Genomic DNA, 20,675 nt, shown 5'->3' with positions numbered 1-20,675 from the left:
AAAAGTTTTTTTTTTAATGTATTCTATTTTTTTTTATTTTATTTAAATAGTATATAAAATATAATTAACTTATGGTGTTCTGAATATTGTATGAACTATTCTGTGATAATGCGCGAAGCAAACCTGGCTAATGATTTACTAAATACGTAAATGTATAGATTAATCAAACAGAAATAAAAAGTTAAAGATAAGCATTAAAGTACAAATAATTTAGTGATAGTTATCTTAGTGCAAAATTATAAGCGTGCAAACATATGTAATAGAACAATAATTAAAATTGTTTTGTAACAAATCATATTTATAATTAATATATAACCATATACTATTAGCAATTTACTTTTTTTAGAGTGCTTTATTAATTTTTTGCACTTTCCCGTCATCAATAACAACTATACCTAATGACCTATGTGCTGTTTGTTAGGAAGACAGACTTATATCACTTTTTTATAAAGCTAAAATTATTATAAAACCTTCAAATGTTCCATGTTAAAATAAAATATTTAATTATTATTAATTGTGTTCAGATTTTTATAAATCTATGTCATAATAACCGAAATGTAATGTGTGTAATGTCTTATGCGTTTATTTATTACTTATAAATTTTTAAAGAAAATTAATGTTAATTTACGAAATATTTTCGTATTTTAATAAAATGTGTTTGAAGCAAATAACAAATATTATATCGTTTCGCACATATCTTACGTAATAGAATAGATAAAAAATCTACACCTTATACCTTTGTGTAATAAGAAAATATGTATCTCAAGTTAAATCAGTCAGTCTTATAAACTCGTCAATTTTAACAAATCAACCAATAATGCTTTTTCAATCATTACACTTAGTATAATTATTTTGTAGACGGACTGCTGACATATTCGACACATTTGAATTTTGTTCCATTAATTGTATGAAACATTAATAAGTCCAATTTTTAATATGTATGTGTTATACTATGAAGTACGACAGAAATAAGTATATGCATTATTTTGCGACATATACAATATTCTAACGTTATTTTGTACATCTGGAAATAGAAAACTATTATGCCTAGTCTACAATGAGAATTTTAGAGTCGCAAGAACGATATTTTTACCAAAACTTATAACAGAACATAATGGAATTATGATTATGTACGTACACTACATAACAATGAATCTGTCTGTTTAAATCGTACTTTTTATTACTTTCTGTACTTAAGATGAAACTGGCTTTGGATCGAAAAAGTACGACATAAAAACCAAACAGATTTAATCACTTTCAATTAAAGACGGATTCTTGCTCACAGTCCCCATTAATATAGTTGACTTATATTTAGCGTGTCCATATTATTACTATATAAAATTCAATTTCTTTGCATTGTCACATTTTTCGTGTACTTAATGTGCAACATAAAGCAAAGTAAAAAAAAAAGATAATCTAATTTTATTATTAGAATTGATAACAGTTTTATCAGTAATAAAAAGATATACTATATATTATATATATTACACTTTGCATCCTTAATATGTGTAACATTTTTAAAATATATAATAAAATAATAAAATACCTTTTTTACATTTAAACATTATAACGTGCATGCTACATCCTGTTAAAAAATACTATGATTTTTTAGACGAGCTCACTCAGCTGAACAATATTCCGAGATTCTCGATATGGTAGTATCATGATAGAGGAAGTATCGCTAACAGGATGCGGTTCGCACTCTCACTTTATCTCTCAGGTAATTGGCGACCTGCGTCTGCGAGTGTCGGACAGCCAGTTGAAGCGGCGTGATGCCTTCCTGATTTACGAGCAACGGATCAGCCCCTGCGCCCACGAGCTGTCTCGCAACCGTCATGTGTCCTGTCAAGGCGGCTGCATGTAATGCACTTTCGCCGTTCTAAAACCGTAAGGAAACTTAATAGTTCCTCATACAATTAGATATTATATACGTAAAATTATACCTGTACATTAAAATTAGCTTATAATAATAATAAATTTTTAGGTCGCTCGAGACTTCCGTCGATCAGTACTTTAGAACTGTCTTGTTAATCTTTTTTTCTGTAATTCTTACCGGAAGCACGCCGAGCGATGGACGATATTTGAGTAACTCGCCAATGACGGCAGTGTGACCTTTGTGGGCGGCTTTGAAAAGTGGAGTTGCGCCATCCTGCGAAAGTAAATTGCCCGTGACAATTCGCCTGACCCGACAGCTTGTTTTCGGCGATTATACAAAGGTACTGAACATGCAATCTTACGTGTCTCGTAGCGTCGACCTTCGCCCCAGCCCTCAGCAACCTCCTGACGACGTGATCGTGTCCCATTTGCGACGCAATCCAAAGCGGCGTAGCACCATCCGTTCTCACCGCGTCCATTTTCGCTTTGTGCTCCAAAAGGACTTCCAGAATGCGGAGGTGACCGTTTTGAGCGGCGATAAACAACGCCGTAGCACCATCCTAGCAAGCAGTAATCTCTTAACTTTTTTTTACACTTGCTTTATCGATTCTATTTAATTAAATGCAAACTTTGTGTCACTTGTATAATTAAGTATTCATATTAATTAATTTTTAGCACGTCTTTTCACCTTCATATGAGCATTCGGGCTGGCGCCTTTCTCTATCAAGCCCTCGACGACGTCTAGATGACCGTACTGGCATGCGACGAAAAGCGGCGTGCCGCCGTCCTGAAATCCACGTGAAACACGTTAATGTTAAAGCAGTGAGATCGCATTACACAAACGTGCTCGTCCGCGATGCTACTTACTATGCTACATGAATCCACGATCGCGCCGTGTTCTAAAAGCAGACCTGCGATATCCATGTATCCGCCTTGAGCGGCGAAGAACAAAGCCGTTGTCCCAGTCTGCAAACGTAAAAGAAACGCAAATATTACCATAAGGGTACGATATCAACTTGGACGACTGTTGCAATAATATGCGATTAATACATCTCAAATATTTTAAATACTTTCTAAAATAAATTATCTTGGAAAACTAAAAATTAAGATAAAAAATAGGAAAAATTTTTTAATAACACTTCCTGTTTTAATTTGCGGATGCGAGAGACTGAGTGATCCGTTTCCGATTATTTCGCCTCGATGCGTTGAGAAATATTTATGAAAGTCGAATGTAATAATATGCGCGGTAATTTCATTGTGTGAAAGATGCATTACTATCTGGGCGCGTGCATCGAATCAGACGGAGAATTTGACGTGACGTCGGCTGCCACTTAGGGATATGCAAATGCCACGTACCTCCCGTGACCCACCCATAATTTATATCCGTGGTAAATGGACGGTAACGTCGACGTATAATCGACAATTGTATCGATTGCGTCATTAATAACGACGATATTGAATAGCGTTTTTACTGACTGAAAGAGAAACGTCGATTTCTTTCGGAGCACGACGGGCACTCGGGATAGCTCTTCTTCATGGTTCTTTTAAAAATACGCGCAACTTTCTTCCGTCGTTTGCATCTGCATACATTTATCCGTCCATATAACACAGGGAGTTATATCACGCTTAACCGTAAACTTTAGCGGCGGGAAACCGGTCGCGAAACAGCCTTGGTATTTTCGAGCAAATGTCAAATCGGAGTATCTTCTGATGAAATAAGAAGTCATTGAGAAATAGGCGATTGGGAATTTTCCTGCTTGCTCACATTCAATGAAGAAATTAAACGCCGCACCGAAGACACTGATCAGCCGCTAATTTTTTTTTTTTTTTTATACCGGAGCTGTTTTTCACAGTATCGGTCGTTCAGTCGAACGCGTGAGAGATTATCTTATCGGTGACTCTTAGAACGCTTCTACGATTATTAATAAACCTATCGTTGCGTTAAAACTCGACAGTGAACTATCGATTTCTGCGAGGCGACGAATGCAGGCTTTGCAATAAAACACGTGTCCTTCACCTAATTAAGGTGACGTCTTACATTAAAGCGTGACTATCTGCCATTCGTACGTGTCGTGTTCGATTCCCGTAAATTTTCGAAACTTTCGTCGATCGCAGATCCTCCATTTAACTATCAGTTACGAGATACGGGGCTCTAATGTTATACGGGGTAATTTAGAATCCGGCGTTACGCTTTCACGAGGGAAGACAGATCCTGCTGGGCGATTTCGATCGTATTTTACGGACTCGGGGAAAGAGTCGTAAAAGGCAAATTGGAAGTGAGAGCCTGGCTAAAACGAAACGAGCGTCAGTAAATTTCCAAATTTATACGATGGTCTTCGAAGTAAACGGTTGCGACGTTTGACAACCTTTCCTAGAAGAATTCAAGAAAAGAAATCAACCCGCTCTTTTTCTGACGCGAACTGTTTTCAAGACTGCAAAGTTTTTCTTTCCTTTTTTTTTTTCTTTTTTTTTTACACGGTAATACCGCGGTAACACGGATTACGTTTTTAAGTCCGTCATCGCGTGACACGTAAAATATCTCCTCGACAGAAATATCTCTGTAAGTTCCTTCGAGGAACAGCAAACCCGAGGAAATTGTTATAATTAAGATCTATAAAATTCTTTCAACGCCGGACCTTTCTTCAAAGAGACGCAATTCGCTGTCATCTTTCATTACTAATTTAATTTCTTATTTAGTTTGCGCGATTGACTTCTTAAACTGTGATTTATCTCCAGGCGTTTCTTCTTGCGGGAGGCCTTAGGCGTGCCTATAAACGAGCAATCAGTCACTGGACTCGACGTAAAATGCACTTTCACTGCCGTAAAAGCTCCCGGCCAAGGGAGCGGCGAACTCGTAGCTTTACCCGTTACGTGTCCTGCTGGCTCCGCACCTTGATGCGAGGCCGGTCGTATCCGCGAAAGCCTCCATTTGCGAGGATATCGCACAAATTCATCCTTCAAGATTACTTCCGGGGAGAAAAGAGGCCGCGAGAAAGATCGGAAGCCTCGCGCTTCCGTTTTCAATCGCGTCGTGCTTCGTCTTTCTCCTATTTTTCTTTTCTTTTCGAGTTCCGCTCTTCTGCTCGTTCCATTTGCACCGTATGTGGCGAACCTCATTTCGCCTTATTTCTTTTTTTTTTCTTCTTATTTTTTTTTTACTTTTGCAACTTGCAGCAGATCTCCTGCGGTGCACACGCCGTGGAGTTACGCGCGCCGCGATGCGTAGAGGCATAATACACCTATCTATTACCGAACCGCAGAAATCCTATAACGCGACGATCAACCTGTCGTGTATGGTCCGCCGTTGATTTCCTTTCGCTTCGCCGATCATGCGTAAGAAAACGCGCAAAAATCCGGTCGACCCGAGACCTCTTGTCTGATACACTCGTCGCAAACCAAGTAGCCTGGAGATACCTAAGCAGATTTCGAAATTATTTACATACACTTCAGAAAAAAAAAAAGAAAAAAAAAACTCTTGCACAATATTTTATGTACAACTTGAAAAAAAATTAATGCGAATAAAATTGGTTCTATGCAAATTAAATTTTGTCTTTTATTCCCACCCAATATTTCATAAAGTTCTCGTGCGTTCTGCAGAGGTACTGCGAGATGTTTGCCGATGAGATATTTAATATTTCAGACGCGAATCGAAGCAGAAGTAAGAGGAATCCGAAGATGCGAGTCGAGATCCGATCGTAACCCAGAGAGATGTCCGGCGCGTGCATAGCGGTACTATGCTTTACAGCTTACGGATGCAAAACCCGCCGATTGAACGCCGGTCCCAAGTAGGGCAACAAAAGGTCAGTTATTTTCGCCTGGACGTGCGGCGCCGATTTTAATTAACGAGCCGGCAAACAGCCGAATGATAATTACCGGCAAATCGCCCGCGCGATACCCTTGCGCGTCGGCCAGCGAGATCCATTGGCGAGATTAAAAGAACTTTGATTGCCGCTAAGTTATATCGTCGCAATTAACGCTCATTCATCGAGACGATCGTATCACGGCTACGCGAGATCTACAATTTATCAGAAGGCTGGGTCGGGACGAGCCGACAGGTGTCGTTCACCCTCGGCATTGTCCATTTTTAGACGATCGATAATCACAAAGAGAATTTTTAGACTGAGAAATCTACGTTTTAAGTTTCTCATTCCGCGTTCAGAATTTATATAAAACTTATACGAATATTAACGATTTCTTACAGCAGATAAAAAAAGAAAATAATATACCTATTTGCCTGCAGCGAGAATTAAATTTAATATATCCTTTTCCTGTACTGTCTAGCGTTCTATAAACGTCTTGCTGCCTGCGGCACGCGCGACTTTATAATACCGCGATGATACGATGGTACGGATAACGTTTAAAGAGATTGTAGACACACGGTGTCAGCGATAATTCCTGAACTGCCACGTTGCGTGTTTTGTGCAGGCACTCCGCTATTAACAGGCACATTAGAATCACGCGAGCTTGCACGCACGAACATTACGGCATGAGCGCACGGTAAACCCGGGCAACCTTGAAATATTGCACTTGTCTTTTTCATTTTTCCCCTCGCCGAGTACGTTTCTCACCTCGCGATACTTAAGCCACGAGTCGTTAAACGTTCCACCAGGTTCCGCCGGGTTCCAAAATTAAACTCGACGTTAAGATTCGAACGCGGCTTTCCTCAATCCGACGTGAAATGTAACGAGTCTTTTCCTCCGCGAAATTATCGCTTTACGCCAATTACGGCGGGGGATTTATTAGCCGATTGCTGTATACGCGCGCCAATAAATTGATATGGAAATCGAAATGAGATACAATTATCAGCGTAAGTAACGGTCCCGGGATCTCCAAGTATTAATTTGAAAAGGATCACGTTTTCCAGCTTGTGAAAATGATCGGATCTGCCGGATTGCGCAAGAACGACGAACGCGTTTAACGGGTTTTTAATGAACGCTTGCGTAATTCCGCGTCGTCGTCATCGTTTACGCTCAATCTCGAAAGAAGAGCACAGGCTGCGCGATGGGGTCGTCCGTCGGTACCGGTTTTATCGCGATTATCAATGTTAATGTCTGTAAAAGAATAAATAAAATAACGTGAGACTTTAAAGACTCGTGTAATGAAAAACTTATCTCTCTTTTATGAAATTTTGATTATTAATGAGTATATTATTTTCTATTCAAACCTATTACGAGCCTCGGCCGTCTCATGGGAAATAATGCCTGGGAAATTCATGGATTTTTGACATAAGATGAACTCACGAGCCTCTTGGCATTGGGATCCGCTCCTTGGTGCAGCAGCTCGGTCACGGCGTTGATGTGGCCACCGGCGGCGGCTAATATCAAAGGTGTCGTGCCATCCTGAAAGAAAACCGACCCCAATTACAAAACTGCGCTCCGACGATTCAATTAAACGCAAGACTTTCACGCCGGTGAACGCTATCGGCACATGTATGCCGGTGTATATTTTCTAATCGATCTTCTCGCGAGCTATTAAGATTCGCGGCGTTAAACGTCCTAAGTCCGCTAATACAATCAGCGCGCATATATACCTAACGACGTCTCGTTAAGAAGTACAGATTTGCATATAAAAATATGTCTCCGGATGTTGCTATCGTTGAAAAAAAATCAACGAATAATACGAAACTTAACAATAGCACTCAACGTTTCGAATAGAAAAGAATCGCGAACAGGCAGGAAGGACTATTAACGCTCGATGACTAGACAGACAGACATATGGCGATTCGATCCGGCCACCGACACAATTCTACATGGATAAGCTCGCGAAAAGAAAAAAAAAAAAAATTACGACGCCGCCGCGTTTGATTTCCAGACCGAAAAGTGGCACGATTAGTGTCCGCGGTGATCTAATAAACCACTTTCGAGACGCCAAAAGAAGTATAACGTGTTCGCTCTTCATTGTCGTTTGCATAATGAGCCGGCCGACAGGAGAAAATCGCACAGCGATATCACGATGATCTATCCACGGGATCCATCGCAATCGGGAACGCGAGTTCCTGTCTAATCGATTTCCGGCGGGCAATCTCGGACGATCGTATTGTGTTGACCCGACGAACCGATTTTGTGCTGATAAGATCTACCGGATCGAGACAGACGTCACGTTTCCAAAAAGGCATACTGATGTTATCATTATCTTCTTCCTTATTTCCGTATTTTCTATGTTAAAAAAAAATATAATTAATATTCCAGCTCGACTTTCAAAGAATCTTTAGGTAGTTTAAAAAAAGTTGTATCCAAAAGATATCTTACTTTGGAAATAGAGGGTATTGCACTGTACTGACCTTGTCCTTGCAATCAACGTGGACGCGTCCGGAATCTAATAAAATACGAAGACGTTTGGCGTCCCCGCGTGCCGCTGCCAAGTGTAACTCCACGTCCCAAGGAGATTCTTTCTAAAAAAAAAAAGAGAATAAAGAAATGTTAGTGAATTAATAAAATAATAATTGAATCTGGAGTTTTATTTTTATTCCTTTGTTTTTATCGATCAGGAGAAATCAATCAATGTTGAGATTGATACCACCGATTAGCGACACGAAACAAATTGCAGTCTCCAATTATCATTTATCAAAGGATGTTATCTGCATATCGGAGGCTCTTTTACGTCGAAATAAAAAAATAATCGAGGCTCGAGTGGACGAGCCGTTTGGAATACGTAATGGAATTACAAAATATACAAATGTGAATATGAATGAGGGTCGCCAAGATCGCTGGTGCCGTCTAAAGGCCCATAAAATATTTTTAGCGCCTTCATAATTCTGAGGATATGCTCGCGATTATCATTGGGATCAACGTTTCAGGACCACGAATCTCTGTTTATACCTCGCGTTTACGACTTCTAACGGTGAAACGTACGACGCAAATATTTTACGGCGCGAGTATTCTCGCGGTCCTCCGCCACGATGACGATCGAAATAATACATCCGACCTTCGCTTTCGAGCGTTTATAGAACGATCTGACTTGCAAACGTGAAGAGAAAATATCCCGCGTGACTTCTCGAAGAAATGCTCGCGATCGTCAGTTATGTCCTAACGGAACTTGCGCTTCGAAATATTAAAAAAAGAAAAAAAGGAAAAAAAAAAATCAACGGGCGGAGAAAATGGACTCGTAGACTCAATATCAGTAGCTTCGTTGCCTGTTGGCCTGCAGTTTGCCGATTCGGTACGCGCATCACGACTCGCAAACGTATAAAATCGCACAACGCATCGGGTTGTATGCCCAATGGCGCGGAAAAATCTTATTACAAGCGATATTTTGCGGCGATACCGTTCGGCAAGAAGCCGAGAGATTGCTTCGAATATGTAGGACACGAGAAACAAATCGTCCCGCGTCACGAAAATCAGGATACCGTGACGTCTACCTCGTCCTATCTTATAGCGCCGCAATTAATTTTTGATTAATTTCTTTTAACGATCCAAACGCGTCTATTTTATAAATTAATATTCTACGTCAATCACTTACAAATTAATTACGAGCTCTAACAAAGAAAATTTATAATCTTTTTAAATATTGCAATTATTACGTCAGAACTTTTCTACGGCTGAAGATAATTATTACGTAATGCAATTATAAAACGTAAAAGATGATTCGTAGTTACAATCTAAATATTACGATAAGAGGCTGTAACGTGTAGATCTTCGAGTTCCCGTGATTCTTGCGAGATTATCAACTGGCTTGTTATAACAAGCTTGATACGAGAGGAGTTTGATGTAAATCTTACGTAACGCAGATAGGGAAAATATGATGAACAAGCCATTAAACGACGACATCGACAATGTTAACCGGCAATGAGGCAGGCTCTACACACCGTTCGATATTATGCAACGTGTCGCGAACAATATAGTTAATATCCGTCCGCAGTCCGTAAACCCGCAGTTATATCGAAACTATGACAATTACGCGATTACAATTGTCGGTGGATTTAAACGCCAGGCGACTAATTCCGTCTATTCGATTCCGCTATAAACGTCTGATAATCCGTCGTAATTCTTGCGGTCAATTTTCTACGGAAATATCCGAGGGTCGAGGAAGGCGCGATCGAGCGGCGCCTCGACCGCGACAAGCTCGGACTTTCGTTTTTAATCGCGCTCGCGCAGGTGCACCCATTCATCGCCGCGGGCCAGAAATAACACACGCTATAACGAGAGATAAGAAGTGTCGTTATAGTTTTTATTCCGCTTTTAACTCGATGTTGTCCTCAGAGTTCTTTTGCTCGCCTAAGCTACTAAGTTACGAACCACGCTTTACATCGTGCGGCAGATAACAATTGAATAAAAAGTATCGAAGGAGCCTAATCGCGATAAGAGTTACTTTTTTTTTCTCTTCGAAAGAGAAAACAATCGATTCGCCGATGATTAAAGCGCAGCGACGATGATAAATGAACCATGTCAGGAAGCTCTTAGCAGTAACGTTCATCTCTCGCAGTCGAAATTCTTTTTCAAACGAGGTAAACGAATCGGGGAAACCGAAGTGTTTTATCTTTGACTTCGTCTAATCGGTCGTTTCGATAAAATTAAACTAGAACGGCGGCGAGACGGTTGTCTCTGATTTTCTTTCTCGAGTGACGATCGTTCATTTTTTTCACATAAGTCACCGAACGTCTCGTGTCCAGTGCAAATCTCGGTTAATTCTTAGAGCTAAAATAGATAAGAACAATTTAAACCGACGTGAAAATTCACCCGCGAAAAAAAAGGAATGATAATCAAATGAAATTTTGTACCGTTTAATGAAATACAGGTCAGCTGAATTTTTCCTGATGATACTAGAAGACAGCGAAGCGTTTATCAATCATATCTCCAGCTCACATCGTCCAGTGAAATGTAGGCAAACGGGTATCCTTCCAAACTTGTTCAGAGGACCAGAGGAAGAGGCAGACGATGGTATTCAAGTGGTTCAGGTAGCCCAGATAGTTCTAGGTGGTCTAGGTAGTCTAAATGGTCTAGGTGGTCCAAATGCTTTAAGTGGTCTAGGTAATCTAGATGATCAAGGTGGTCTAGGTGGTCCAAGTGACCTCAACCGCGAAGGGAGGAATATTCCCCCGCTGAGGGGAGAGGGGAAGGGATGCATCTCGACGGTTCTGCGTGTACTCACCTTCATTGACATGTTGAATCGCTGCCGTGGGTATCCCGATCAATTCGCTTGGTCCCGAGACTCCTGAGGTGCATCGCACGTTACGCGGCGTCGAGCAAGGGATCTGTGAACACCTATCACTGCCATCCGTGCAGCGCGCCGCGCGCTCCGCTACTGACAGCACTGACCGACGCGACCCGTTTCGAAGCACCGCTCTCGCCGGAGCGTGTTCCTCCCGTCGGCGTCGTCGTCCCGTGGTGCGCCCGGCCGATGAATCGCCCGTGGACATAGTACGCAATCACGATTCGACGGAGCGCGCGGCACGTCGACGCCGTCGACGACCCAATCCCGCCCAATGTAAAGCGGCGAGAGGAGACTGAAGCGCGGGGGAGGCTGCGCTGGAAGAGTGGTCCTGGAGTACTCCTTGAGACGCTTGCGGCAACCGCGGCCCGTTTCGCGCATGCTCGCGGAGAAAATTCAACCGATTTGAACTCCAAATCTCGATTACGGATTCGTAAGAAAAGATGAAGAAAGCGTGGGCGGTCGATTTAATAACTTACGGGATTACTAAACTTGGCTCGAGTCAAAATTAATCTACGTTGAAAACAATGGAGGTATATGATCATAGAAATTTTGTATCAACGTAGATGTCTTTTTCAAGTGCAGAAATTGCAATACCGCACGCAATGGAGTAATGAGATCACATGTTTCCGTACGGAGTAGCCGGCAGGAGGCTCTTCCGTTCTTTCCGTTCCGCAGCCATCTTAGTCAATTGACGTGCCGATCGTGAGCGACAAGTATTTATTATAATAATCAATACGGTTGTCTTTCATCCGCCCGCGTAATACGCTAATCCTCCGTTTTACGGTTTTCCAGCTGCGACAAAAATGGAGAACGATTTGGGAAACCTGGTCGACTTGTACATCCCTCGAAAATGGTAAGACGCGAAGCACACGTGGGTCACAGATAAATATTGTCAATCTTTTTCGCGAGCGAGAAAATTAACTCGCCCCAGGACGGTGAGATTCCTGTTAATCTTGTCGCTTAATAAAATTTTAAAAGATAAATGTAACTTACGCGATAAAAATCCCACGGCGATTCAAAAATGAGGTTAGGTCAGGTGGCATACACAGATCCGCAAACGTTGCTGAAGGGCTTCTTTCCTTGAGGCGTTCTATAATTTTTATTCGAAGCGAAAAGTGTATTACTTGCGAACGAACAGAGGAATTACAGCGTATGCGACGTGTCTTCGATTCTCAGATGTTTTTCTCTGTTTTAGCTCGGCGAGTAACCGTATCATCCATGCCAAAGATCATGCATCGATACAGCTAACTTTGGCTGACGTTGATCCTGAAACAGGACGTATGACTGACACTCACAAGATGTACGCAATTTGCGGAGCGATTCGTCGAATGGTACAACTCCAGTTTACATTAATATATAGTATATAATTAATATTAACATTAAATACAGTAAAATATTTTACTTTTTTTTACAGGGAGAATCTGACGATTGTATCGTGAGATTAACGAAGAATGATGGATTACTGGCTAAGAACTTTTAATCTAAGTTATGTGACAAGTTTATTTTCAATAAATTAAAAAAGATAAAACAAATCCTTTGACTATTTTTTTCTCGGAAACCATTGCAATATTTTATTTGCATATCGAGCAAGAGTAAGCATGCACCCTTTGTAATGTCTAGTATTATTTAAAATGAACATAATTTTCAAAACAGAAACATTGACTGAAAAAAGGAATTAAATCAATGTGAACTTTTAAATAAGAGATAGTCAATTAATTTAATTCACTTTAATAAGAAGTAATTATCGTTGTTTTTCTTAATTTTATAAACATTTCTGTTCTCAAAAATAAAATATTTATATGCAATTTTATACATCATAGCATTCGATATGTGATTAATTATTAATCACACGTGTACATTATATATGATATTTATTACGTATTTATACATGCAAGTACGAAATAGTTTTATGTACACATATAATACAATAATGTAATAAGACCTCCGTACACATCGGATGCCATAGTACCACTTTGCGAATTACGCACGTAAAATTATATTTATGTGAATACTATTTAGTTATATAAAAATAAAAACTATCACTAAAATGTGACCATGTTGCGCCATGTACAATTGGAATTGATTATTCTCAATAAATTTTAATCGATCAAATAAATCTTTATATATCTAACATTAAAATTCAATTCCTTATTTAAAAATAGGAAGAAGGCGTTTTACTGTCGATAATAATAGAGATCTTACAAAAAATCAAATAGTTTGATATTCATAAAGGATATCGTGTTATGCATTTGTTAACATTATTATCATTTAAGGATTTTTACATCAACTTATTTCGTACCATACTTATGAATTTCTGAAACGAATAAACCTATATACAGTTTTAATAAGTTTGAAAAATAAAGAGATTTCTAATTAATCTGTTTCTCTTTCTTGACGAATATATAATTGATGAGATACGATTTTATGCTGATCTTATATCTTATGTGTTGAAAAACTAAATTCTAATACTTAATGGAATTTTTTTTAGTGAATGCTAATAAGAAATTCTTGTATTATTGGAAGGCAATGATTAATTATCAAATAATACTGCATATCAAAATTGCATCGTATCATCTCGTTAAAATGTAGCTTAGCTTTTACACCGTTTATGTATATTATTTAAATAGGGTAATTTATAATACATATTTCTTCAATTTGAAGACGCTTAAAAATATTGGTGTAAATTCTGAATTGATGTTATGGTCAAACAAATTAAAGAAAAAAAAACTTTTACTCTATTTCTTTAATTTTCAATTGTATATTTTAGCTTGTCTTTTGTAATAATAAGTTTAATAATGCCTGGAGAATATATAATGAATAAAATAAATCTGTACATAATTAATTGATAATTAACGTATTTTTGATATTTGTTATTATGTATCCTTAACATTTCTTGTAATCCGTTTGTGAAAAAAAAAAAAACGAAATCAGTTTAATATCTCCAAATAAGTTTGAATAGATTTATCTCTTTATATGTTTCTTCTTAAAAATATACCGCGTTGATATTAGACACATTCTAAACAATAAAATTATTTCAGATTTTTACCCTGAGTATTTGCTATTGACACGCTATTAAACATTTGTGATAATTAGATTAGATTAATAGAATAGGCCATATATACGATTTGTTAGAGAAAATTTTAAGTCTAATGAGAAATATGTTATTAACATTTTTTAAATAATCGTATTTGTATTTAATATAACAATTTAATATAGAATTTAATCTTGTAAAAGAGAAATTATTTAATAAAATAATTCAAAATATATATTGTTTCATTTGCAAGAAGATATTTATAAAAAAAATTTAGAAAAATAATTATGAAATTTTTGAGGCTACTTGTATTGTATTAATTAAATTTATATTATTTATAACTATATATATATGTATATATATATATTGCACGTATTGTCATTCATGCAAATGTTTCTTCCTCCAAATTAAAATTCACATTCTAACAGTATATAAATTTCCTTTTAAACATACCTCTGTTTTTTCTTTCGTCAGTTTCGCCATCCATGCATAAAAATAGATATATTATTTTCTTACACGTTCATTACCGCGTGTCATCCATTCAGAGTAGGCGTATCTGATAATGAATGAACTCGGTTAAATCTACGATTTTTCAATGTCGTCATAGCTTCCATAAGGTCGGTTCGTTTACTAAAGAAGTCTACTATTGCCTGACCAGTCAAAGCAGATGCCAAAAATTGTTCGACAGTTATTGACCAATCGGGATCAGCGGATGACGCTATGCTAGATGGATTTCCATTACGATCGGGTGACTGAGAACAGAAGAAAGTATCAAGTTAATAAATTTCTTATTAAAATAAAGAATATTGACTATTCGTATAAATAAATAAAAAAATTACCCTTTCAATAACTGAAGAAGCTTGTTGAGCTGCAGCTAAAAGTAAGCTATCTTCTGATTCTTCTCTCTCCACATAAAATTTCTTACCAACATCTCCTAATTGTAGTAGGAGAGTACCTATGGTTTTTTTTTCATTATATTAATTATAATTAAAACGCAATGTAAAGTTTCTGACATAACAATATAAGTATATTACCTATGGAAGCAATACAATGATATGTTTCTTGTTCCTCGGGCTGAGCAGGAAACATATCGTAAAGAGTTTTCCACAACGCTATAAAATGTCCTTGAGACATTTTTGGCACGGTTTTAAGATCCAATGGACTGTCTTTTGATGCTATCATCGAGCGCAAGCTACCCATACTTTGAACTTCCCACGACTGATCACCCGGTTGACTGTTTAAACTTGTGGAGCGTGATAAAGTGCCTACACTCGGCTCTTCTGCTACGCTAATTGGCATGTCTAGAGAAGCTACGCTTTGCTCCATGCTGTCGAAAAAATCCGTAGCTTCTGCTGCCACTTCGGCTCCATCTAAACAATGCATAATTTACATTGTGATATATATCATATGAATTAATACATTAGATATACGCTATATAACTTTTCCATATATATGTATTACTAAATATCTACCTGCCGAATGTGTTGGCGATTCAAATTCGGCAGGCATAAGAAGAGGTGGTAAATGCAACGTATACAATAGTTTTAATCTCTGCGTCAAATCAGCTGTTGCTGTCATCCCTATAGCTTGCACTAGCTCCCGAAAGTTCAGCAAACCATCACGATTACGGTCCATCAACTAAATAAATGTTTTTAAAATAATTGATCGTAACTCCTTAATGTTACTTTAGTACAATCAATTCGTAACGTTATGTTTAAACATAACTTTAAAAAGAATTTTTTTTAAATTAATTTTTATATGCAAGAATTTACAATACATATTCATTAAACTATAACTAATGTATTAATATAAAAACTTACACGAAATAGTCGCGCGGAAAGTGATTCAGCTTGAGTGCATTTTCCCCAAGGAGATAAACCACCAAATAATATTCTGAATAAGTCAAAATCGACTTTGTACGCTTCGTACGGTGGTTGGGTCGGATCATAACGATCAGGTTCGGATTTTCGCTGGCTCATTAACTCTTCTCTCACTAAACTTAACAATTCCTACATACAAAGTATAATTGAGATATTTATCACATTCTGATTTGTTTAAGTAAAATTATTTTAAATTACCTGCAACTCTTCCAGTTTCATATATTTATCAACAATTACGCTCCTAATTACGTTCTTCTCGATTCCATCTTCGAGACTTTGAACTACCCTCAGTCTATGCTTTAAACGTAATCTTTCTATTCCACCAATCGTTAAAGATCCGTATCTCGAATATGCTTCATAAATTAATGTTTGGACAGATATACTCTGCGGTAGTAAATATATTTTAGCCATATTAAAATTAAATCAATTAAAAAATATACGAGATAGTTAAAATAATATATTATATTCTTGCCTTAGCAGGTAATGTACTATCAATTGGTCTAGGAAATATTGGACCTTCATCATTATAAACTCCACCAAGGTAATCTGTTAACAGTTGCATAGCTTCTCCGTCATCGCGACAATTGAGTAACTTGTCTTGATTCCATTCCAAAACAGTCAGTGCTATCTAATTAAGCAAAAGAAAGATCTATTTATTTTAAATGTCTTTATATTCATTGTATGTATCAATTAAATACAAAAAAAATTATATTAGTTTTAAAGTTTTAATAAATTTAAAATAAGAAAAATTAATTTATTTCAGAAAACTTCGTTTAATATTGAAAAAAATTATGATAAACTTATTCGTAATAAATTGTAATACTATACTTAGCCTCATTACCTGAAAAATAACTTTTGCTCCATCGTAAAAGAAACAGTCCATAATATTCACAGCGCTGCTGGTTGGCATAACGCTCAAAAAAATAGTTAAAAACCAAGACAATGATATAACTTTAATTAAACCAAGCTCTTGTAATTTGGCATGTAAAACTGGCAAATGCTCAGCTGCCAGTTCCTCTAAAAGACCTTGGTCAACGAGAGCACCAACTACTCTCCGATCATAGTAATCAGGCAGTAATGATTCGCAAACGTTGCATAACTGCCAAAACGCCGATTCTTCAGAGCAGTAAATTAGCAGAACTGAGGCTACTATATTCATTGCCTGGCAATAACCTGCCGATAACATAAAAATTTATCAAATGTTTTATTTATATTAAACGTAGTAATCGCAATAAAAAAAAAAAAAATTATTATAATTATAAAAATTGATTCGTAAGAAGTTAAAAATGTTACATTAAAAACGAATTTTAAAATATTAGACTTACCGATCTGAGGATTTCGCCATGCATAGGCAGATAGTACTCTTCGCAACGCACTAATTCCGGTGTCTGATTGGAAAGCTGGATGTTCCGGTAACGATCTATGCAAATCTCTCTCGATCTCCTCATTTGCTTGACACGATTTACCAAGGGATTGGTCAACCAATGATTTGTATAAATCTGAATTCATTGCCTTCTCGTTTAAGGCACCTGTAACAAAATTATATAACTTATGTATTAAAACTCAATATTAATTAATATTAAATATTATTAAATACACTATCGTATATTACCAGAAAAAGTAAGCCAAACTTCTCCTCGAAGAGTTTGCGGTATTCCTTGAATAACGAGTTTCGTAGTTTCCGTAGTCCTGTACATTGTAATTCCTCTTCCATATTCCGCAAAATGGAGTTCCCATTGCTTTTCTTTAGCTTCTTGCTTCAATGCAGCTTCGGGAGTCAGCAGGGCCTTGAAAAGTGTCATCAATGGCGGTTGCGGCTTCCATTGTTCTGCAGGCTTCACTTCTTCGCAATTCCTGATATTGCTGCTCGAGGAATTCGGTAAATATACGCTATCTCTAGTTCTGTAATAAGATTACAATTTGCATTATTGTATCCATATTTTATACTGATTAAAAAATGTGACACGAACACGTACGTATAGTTCAGTTTAGACTTCGCTAAAAGCTCGGAGATTTTCTGTACTACGAAATCTCTATCATGTATTTGAGCGAATAAAAACGACGAGCGCGCCGTTGTGACCAATATCGATTTATCCGCTCCCGCGTTGGATTGATTTTCTGCCGATTCAACGAGTGTCACTTCCCTCAAAGGTATAACTAAATTGACCTGTCTTCTTACCTAACCAAATATAAATAAAAATTTAATTTTATACTCAGTTCACGTTTAAAATCTTACTTGTTTTAAAACGACACTTACTCTACTTTCAAAGCAAAGATAATTTTGAGACAAGTATATTTTTCCCCAGACATATCTTTTATTATAAGGTGTCCATAATGTAGCGTCAATACTTCCATCTAATTTTTCGGTTCCTGGCAATCTGAATTGAAGCCTGTACGTTTCCGAATGTGCTCTTGCATCAAGATCCCTTTTCAAGAAAGATGGTTTCTTAGGCACATTTTTGCTAAATAAAAAATTCAATATTTAATTTTTACATAATTATCTAAAAGGTATAAAAAAAAAATATTACAATATACCTTAATTTATTCAGTAATTCTCTATCCTCATTAAATCCACTTTTTTCATCAATAAGTCTAAGAAAAAATAAATTAAAATTATGATAATTTACTTAATAAAATTTTTTATTAAAATATTTTTGCGTAATATATTTTAATAAGCAAATACCTTTTCATGGCAATATTGGTCAGTTGTTCCATTAACGAATACGTTTCTGATTTATGTAAAAACATAGAAAAATAATGCTGTAACACAAAAAAATAAAGTTAAGTCGCGAGTTGATTGATTGCCATATGGAAAATATCACAATGCGTTGATAACAATACATAGAAATACAATACATATGTTAACATATACCTCTTTATTGTCACGTGTTACAACACGTATACTGTCTGGAACTATAAGAGAATTAGTTTTGCTCAATTCTGTAATGTCTGTCCATCTTACAGTAAGCTTAGTTTCTCTCGCCAGTATATAGGCATAAAAGCACATGTGATTTACAGATAAATAGAGCCATCCTTGTCTAGGTAATCGTGATTTCCAATAACTAAAAATAAATGTATCATTAGTTTCCTAAAAATATATTTAATATTACATTGCTATATAATCGATATTTTTTAAATTTAAAGACCTGCACGAGTAATAATTGACCAATTTATCCTCTTTGGGTATATTGAACAATTGATGGAATTTAAAAGATACAGTTTTGAAAGATTCTGGATCTTCTTCTGCAAAAAAAAAATAAAAAATATTAACACTCGATTTATGGATTCTCATATTTGTTCTAATTTAAGTAACGATTAAAAGATTTTTTACCCTCTGAAAATTGAGAATCTGGAATGCTATTTGCTATTATCGACTGAATTTTGCAGCAAACAAATTCTGTTATCTCCTCCTCAGTGTCAAATGACGTAAGGGTGCTCATTAAATTTGAATGGAGCCATTCCCAATCCTGTAAAATCTCTTCGCGAGTCAAGGAACACGCCACTTCTATAAGTTTAAATACAGAATTATCCTGTTAGAGATTTACATCTTATTTTAAAGAACAACTTGATTATAATAAAACTTAATATTTTGTAATTTTTTCCCGATTGCAAATTGCATAATTATAAAACTCAGTAAATGATAGCATGCTTCTTACGCTTCTACAGTTTTTTTTGCCGTTTATTTGTAAGCTACTTATTTTACACTACTGGGTACTGTTATCAGTTACTGTGCTGCTATCATTGCTTTTAAAACAATATACATATATATATTTACCGCCTTAAATTTTCCATTTATTTAAATGTATATTAGAAAGGAACTTAAATATATAATTGTAATTATGCAATTAAAAATTAATTAAATCTCTAGGTAAGAATCATCTTCTCTCTTCCTTCAGATATTTCATACCCTGTTTTACACGAAATTCGTAAATTTTAATTATAACGCAATACCCCAATAAACTTCTGACGACGGTGTCTGATGAAGGATTCTGAAAGGCGGTGGTTTGGTGTCGAAAACACTGTCCAACGTGCCCACCAATATAGAAGTAAGACCCTTCGTTTTCCCATGTCCCTTGCGACGTTGTAGAACGAAGTACACGGTCGCCTGCTCAGTGATCCTGCGTAACAAAACAACGTAACAGAATTATACATACGTCGCGATCGCAACGCTTATCGAGTCCGGCCAGTCGTGCTTCTGGGTCTCTGACGTGTCTCGGGCGTTTCGCATTATCTGCTCCCGTTAAAGATAGCTTTCGTCGCGCGGCACGACACGTGCGTAACGCGAGACAGGTCGAGGAAATTCGACGCGAGAGGAGAACCTGTCGGCCGCACGTCAGCTGACCCGTGTAAACATCGCGAACACCTCGCGGATAGCAGCCGCTTTCGGAGCAGTCGCGCGTAGCGATCGGATCGCGAGAGCGGCGTACGATCGGCGACGGTCGATTGCGAGCAGCGGGGAACCGTCCCGTTTTACCAGAATGCGTTGGCGAGCAGCACCTCCTGCGGCTTCACCCACATCTCGACGTCGCGCGAGGCACATAGGGCACCGGGCACAACAATGACAGCCAGACAGCGGCGGAGGCGACCGTCTTCCGAAGATGCGGCGGGAGACAGGGGAAAAACAAGAACAGTATACTGGTGACGGATAAACACACTGAGCGCGACGGAGGAGCGATCAGCTGCGGCTCTCACGAGAGGAGAGGGTCGAGAGGGAAACGCACGCTCGCCACGCCACGGTA

At 37.5% G+C, this 20,675-nt stretch overlaps 3 protein-coding genes across 6 annotated transcripts; 1 reads left to right on the top strand and 2 right to left on the bottom strand.

Annotated features, from left to right (window-relative positions):
- Window positions 1–561: 561 nt before the first annotated feature.
- LOC139104291 (ankyrin repeat domain-containing protein 29) lies at window positions 562–11,575 on the bottom strand. Of its 3 annotated transcripts, none has more exons than XM_070659695.1 (8): window positions 10,963–11,575; window positions 8,156–8,266; window positions 7,116–7,214; window positions 2,743–2,841; window positions 2,564–2,662; window positions 2,238–2,435; window positions 2,054–2,149; window positions 562–1,879 (listed from the first exon to the last, which is right to left on the bottom strand). In XM_070659695.1, the coding sequence occupies exons 1-8, from the start codon at window positions 10,972–10,974 to the stop codon at window positions 1,682–1,684; spliced, it is 912 nt and encodes a 303-aa protein (XP_070515796.1). In that variant the 5' UTR covers window positions 10,975–11,575; the 3' UTR covers window positions 562–1,681. The 3 variants fall into 3 exon arrangements, with proteins under 3 accessions (XP_070515796.1, XP_070515797.1, XP_070515798.1); XM_070659696.1 differs by lacking the exon at window positions 10,963–11,575 and adding an exon at window positions 7,931–8,030; XM_070659697.1 differs by lacking the exon at window positions 10,963–11,575 and adding an exon at window positions 7,955–8,030.
- Window positions 11,576–11,629: 54 nt separating this feature from the next.
- On the top strand, window positions 11,630–12,557 carry Rps21 (ribosomal protein S21). 2 transcript variants are annotated; one of them, XM_070659714.1, is made up of 4 exons: window positions 11,630–11,738; window positions 11,818–11,878; window positions 12,221–12,356; window positions 12,440–12,557. In XM_070659714.1, the coding sequence occupies exons 2-4, from the start codon at window positions 11,829–11,831 to the stop codon at window positions 12,503–12,505; spliced, it is 252 nt and encodes an 83-aa protein (XP_070515815.1). In that variant the 5' UTR covers window positions 11,630–11,738; window positions 11,818–11,828; the 3' UTR covers window positions 12,506–12,557. The 2 variants fall into 2 exon arrangements, with proteins under 2 accessions (XP_070515815.1, XP_070515816.1); XM_070659715.1 differs by having other exon boundaries at window positions 11,737–11,878.
- A 320-nt stretch (window positions 12,558–12,877) lies between these two features.
- Window positions 12,878–20,587, bottom strand: Tbc1d8-9 (TBC1 domain family member 8/9). The gene is made up of 19 exons (XM_070659640.1): window positions 20,411–20,587; window positions 19,888–20,054; window positions 19,268–19,441; window positions 19,083–19,179; window positions 18,809–18,998; window positions 18,620–18,696; window positions 18,472–18,528; window positions 18,194–18,398; window positions 17,913–18,115; window positions 17,549–17,838; window positions 17,262–17,465; window positions 16,778–17,109; window positions 16,409–16,564; window positions 16,135–16,320; window positions 15,877–16,065; window positions 15,529–15,694; window positions 15,091–15,426; window positions 14,896–15,011; window positions 12,878–14,808 (listed from the first exon to the last, which is right to left on the bottom strand). The coding sequence occupies exons 1-19, from the start codon at window positions 20,452–20,454 to the stop codon at window positions 14,590–14,592; spliced, it is 3,408 nt and encodes a 1,135-aa protein (XP_070515741.1). The 5' UTR covers window positions 20,455–20,587; the 3' UTR covers window positions 12,878–14,589.
- Between the last annotated feature and the right edge of the window lie 88 nt (window positions 20,588–20,675).

The sequence above is a fragment of the Cardiocondyla obscurior genome, linkage group LG07 (assembly GCF_019399895.1).
Source record: "Cardiocondyla obscurior isolate alpha-2009 linkage group LG07, Cobs3.1, whole genome shotgun sequence".
NCBI classification, from domain to species: domain Eukaryota; kingdom Metazoa; phylum Arthropoda; class Insecta; order Hymenoptera; family Formicidae; genus Cardiocondyla; species Cardiocondyla obscurior.
This window is presented reverse-complemented; position numbering and strand designations above follow the sequence as displayed.

Excerpts from the sequence above, each read along its gene's own strand:
- LOC139104291 (XM_070659695.1), bottom strand. Across the intron at positions 2,663-2,742 it reads TCGTGGATTCATGTAGCATA|GACGGCGGCACGCCGCTTTT; the intron begins GTAAGTAGCATC and ends CGTGGATTTCAG. Across the intron at positions 2,436-2,563 it reads GCCCGAATGCTCATATGAAG|GATGGTGCTACGGCGTTGTT; the intron begins GTGAAAAGACGT and ends ACTGCTTGCTAG.
- Rps21 (XM_070659714.1), top strand. The coding sequence starts at position 11,829 with ATGGAGAACGATTTGGGAAACCTGGTCGACTTGTACATCCCTCGAAAA. Across the intron at positions 11,879-12,220 it reads TTGTACATCCCTCGAAAATG|CTCGGCGAGTAACCGTATCA; the intron begins GTAAGACGCGAA and ends TCTCTGTTTTAG. Across the intron at positions 12,357-12,439 it reads GCGGAGCGATTCGTCGAATG|GGAGAATCTGACGATTGTAT; the intron begins GTACAACTCCAG and ends TTTTTTTTACAG.
- Tbc1d8-9 (XM_070659640.1), bottom strand. The coding sequence starts at position 20,454 with ATGTGGGTGAAGCCGCAGGAGGTGCTGCTCGCCAACGCATTCTG. Across the intron at positions 20,055-20,410 it reads CTGCTCGCCAACGCATTCTG|GATCACTGAGCAGGCGACCG; the intron begins GTAAAACGGGAC and ends TTTGTTACGCAG. Across the intron at positions 17,110-17,261 it reads ATGGCGAAATCCTCAGATCG|GTTATTGCCAGGCAATGAAT; the intron begins GTAAGTCTAATA and ends TGTTATCGGCAG.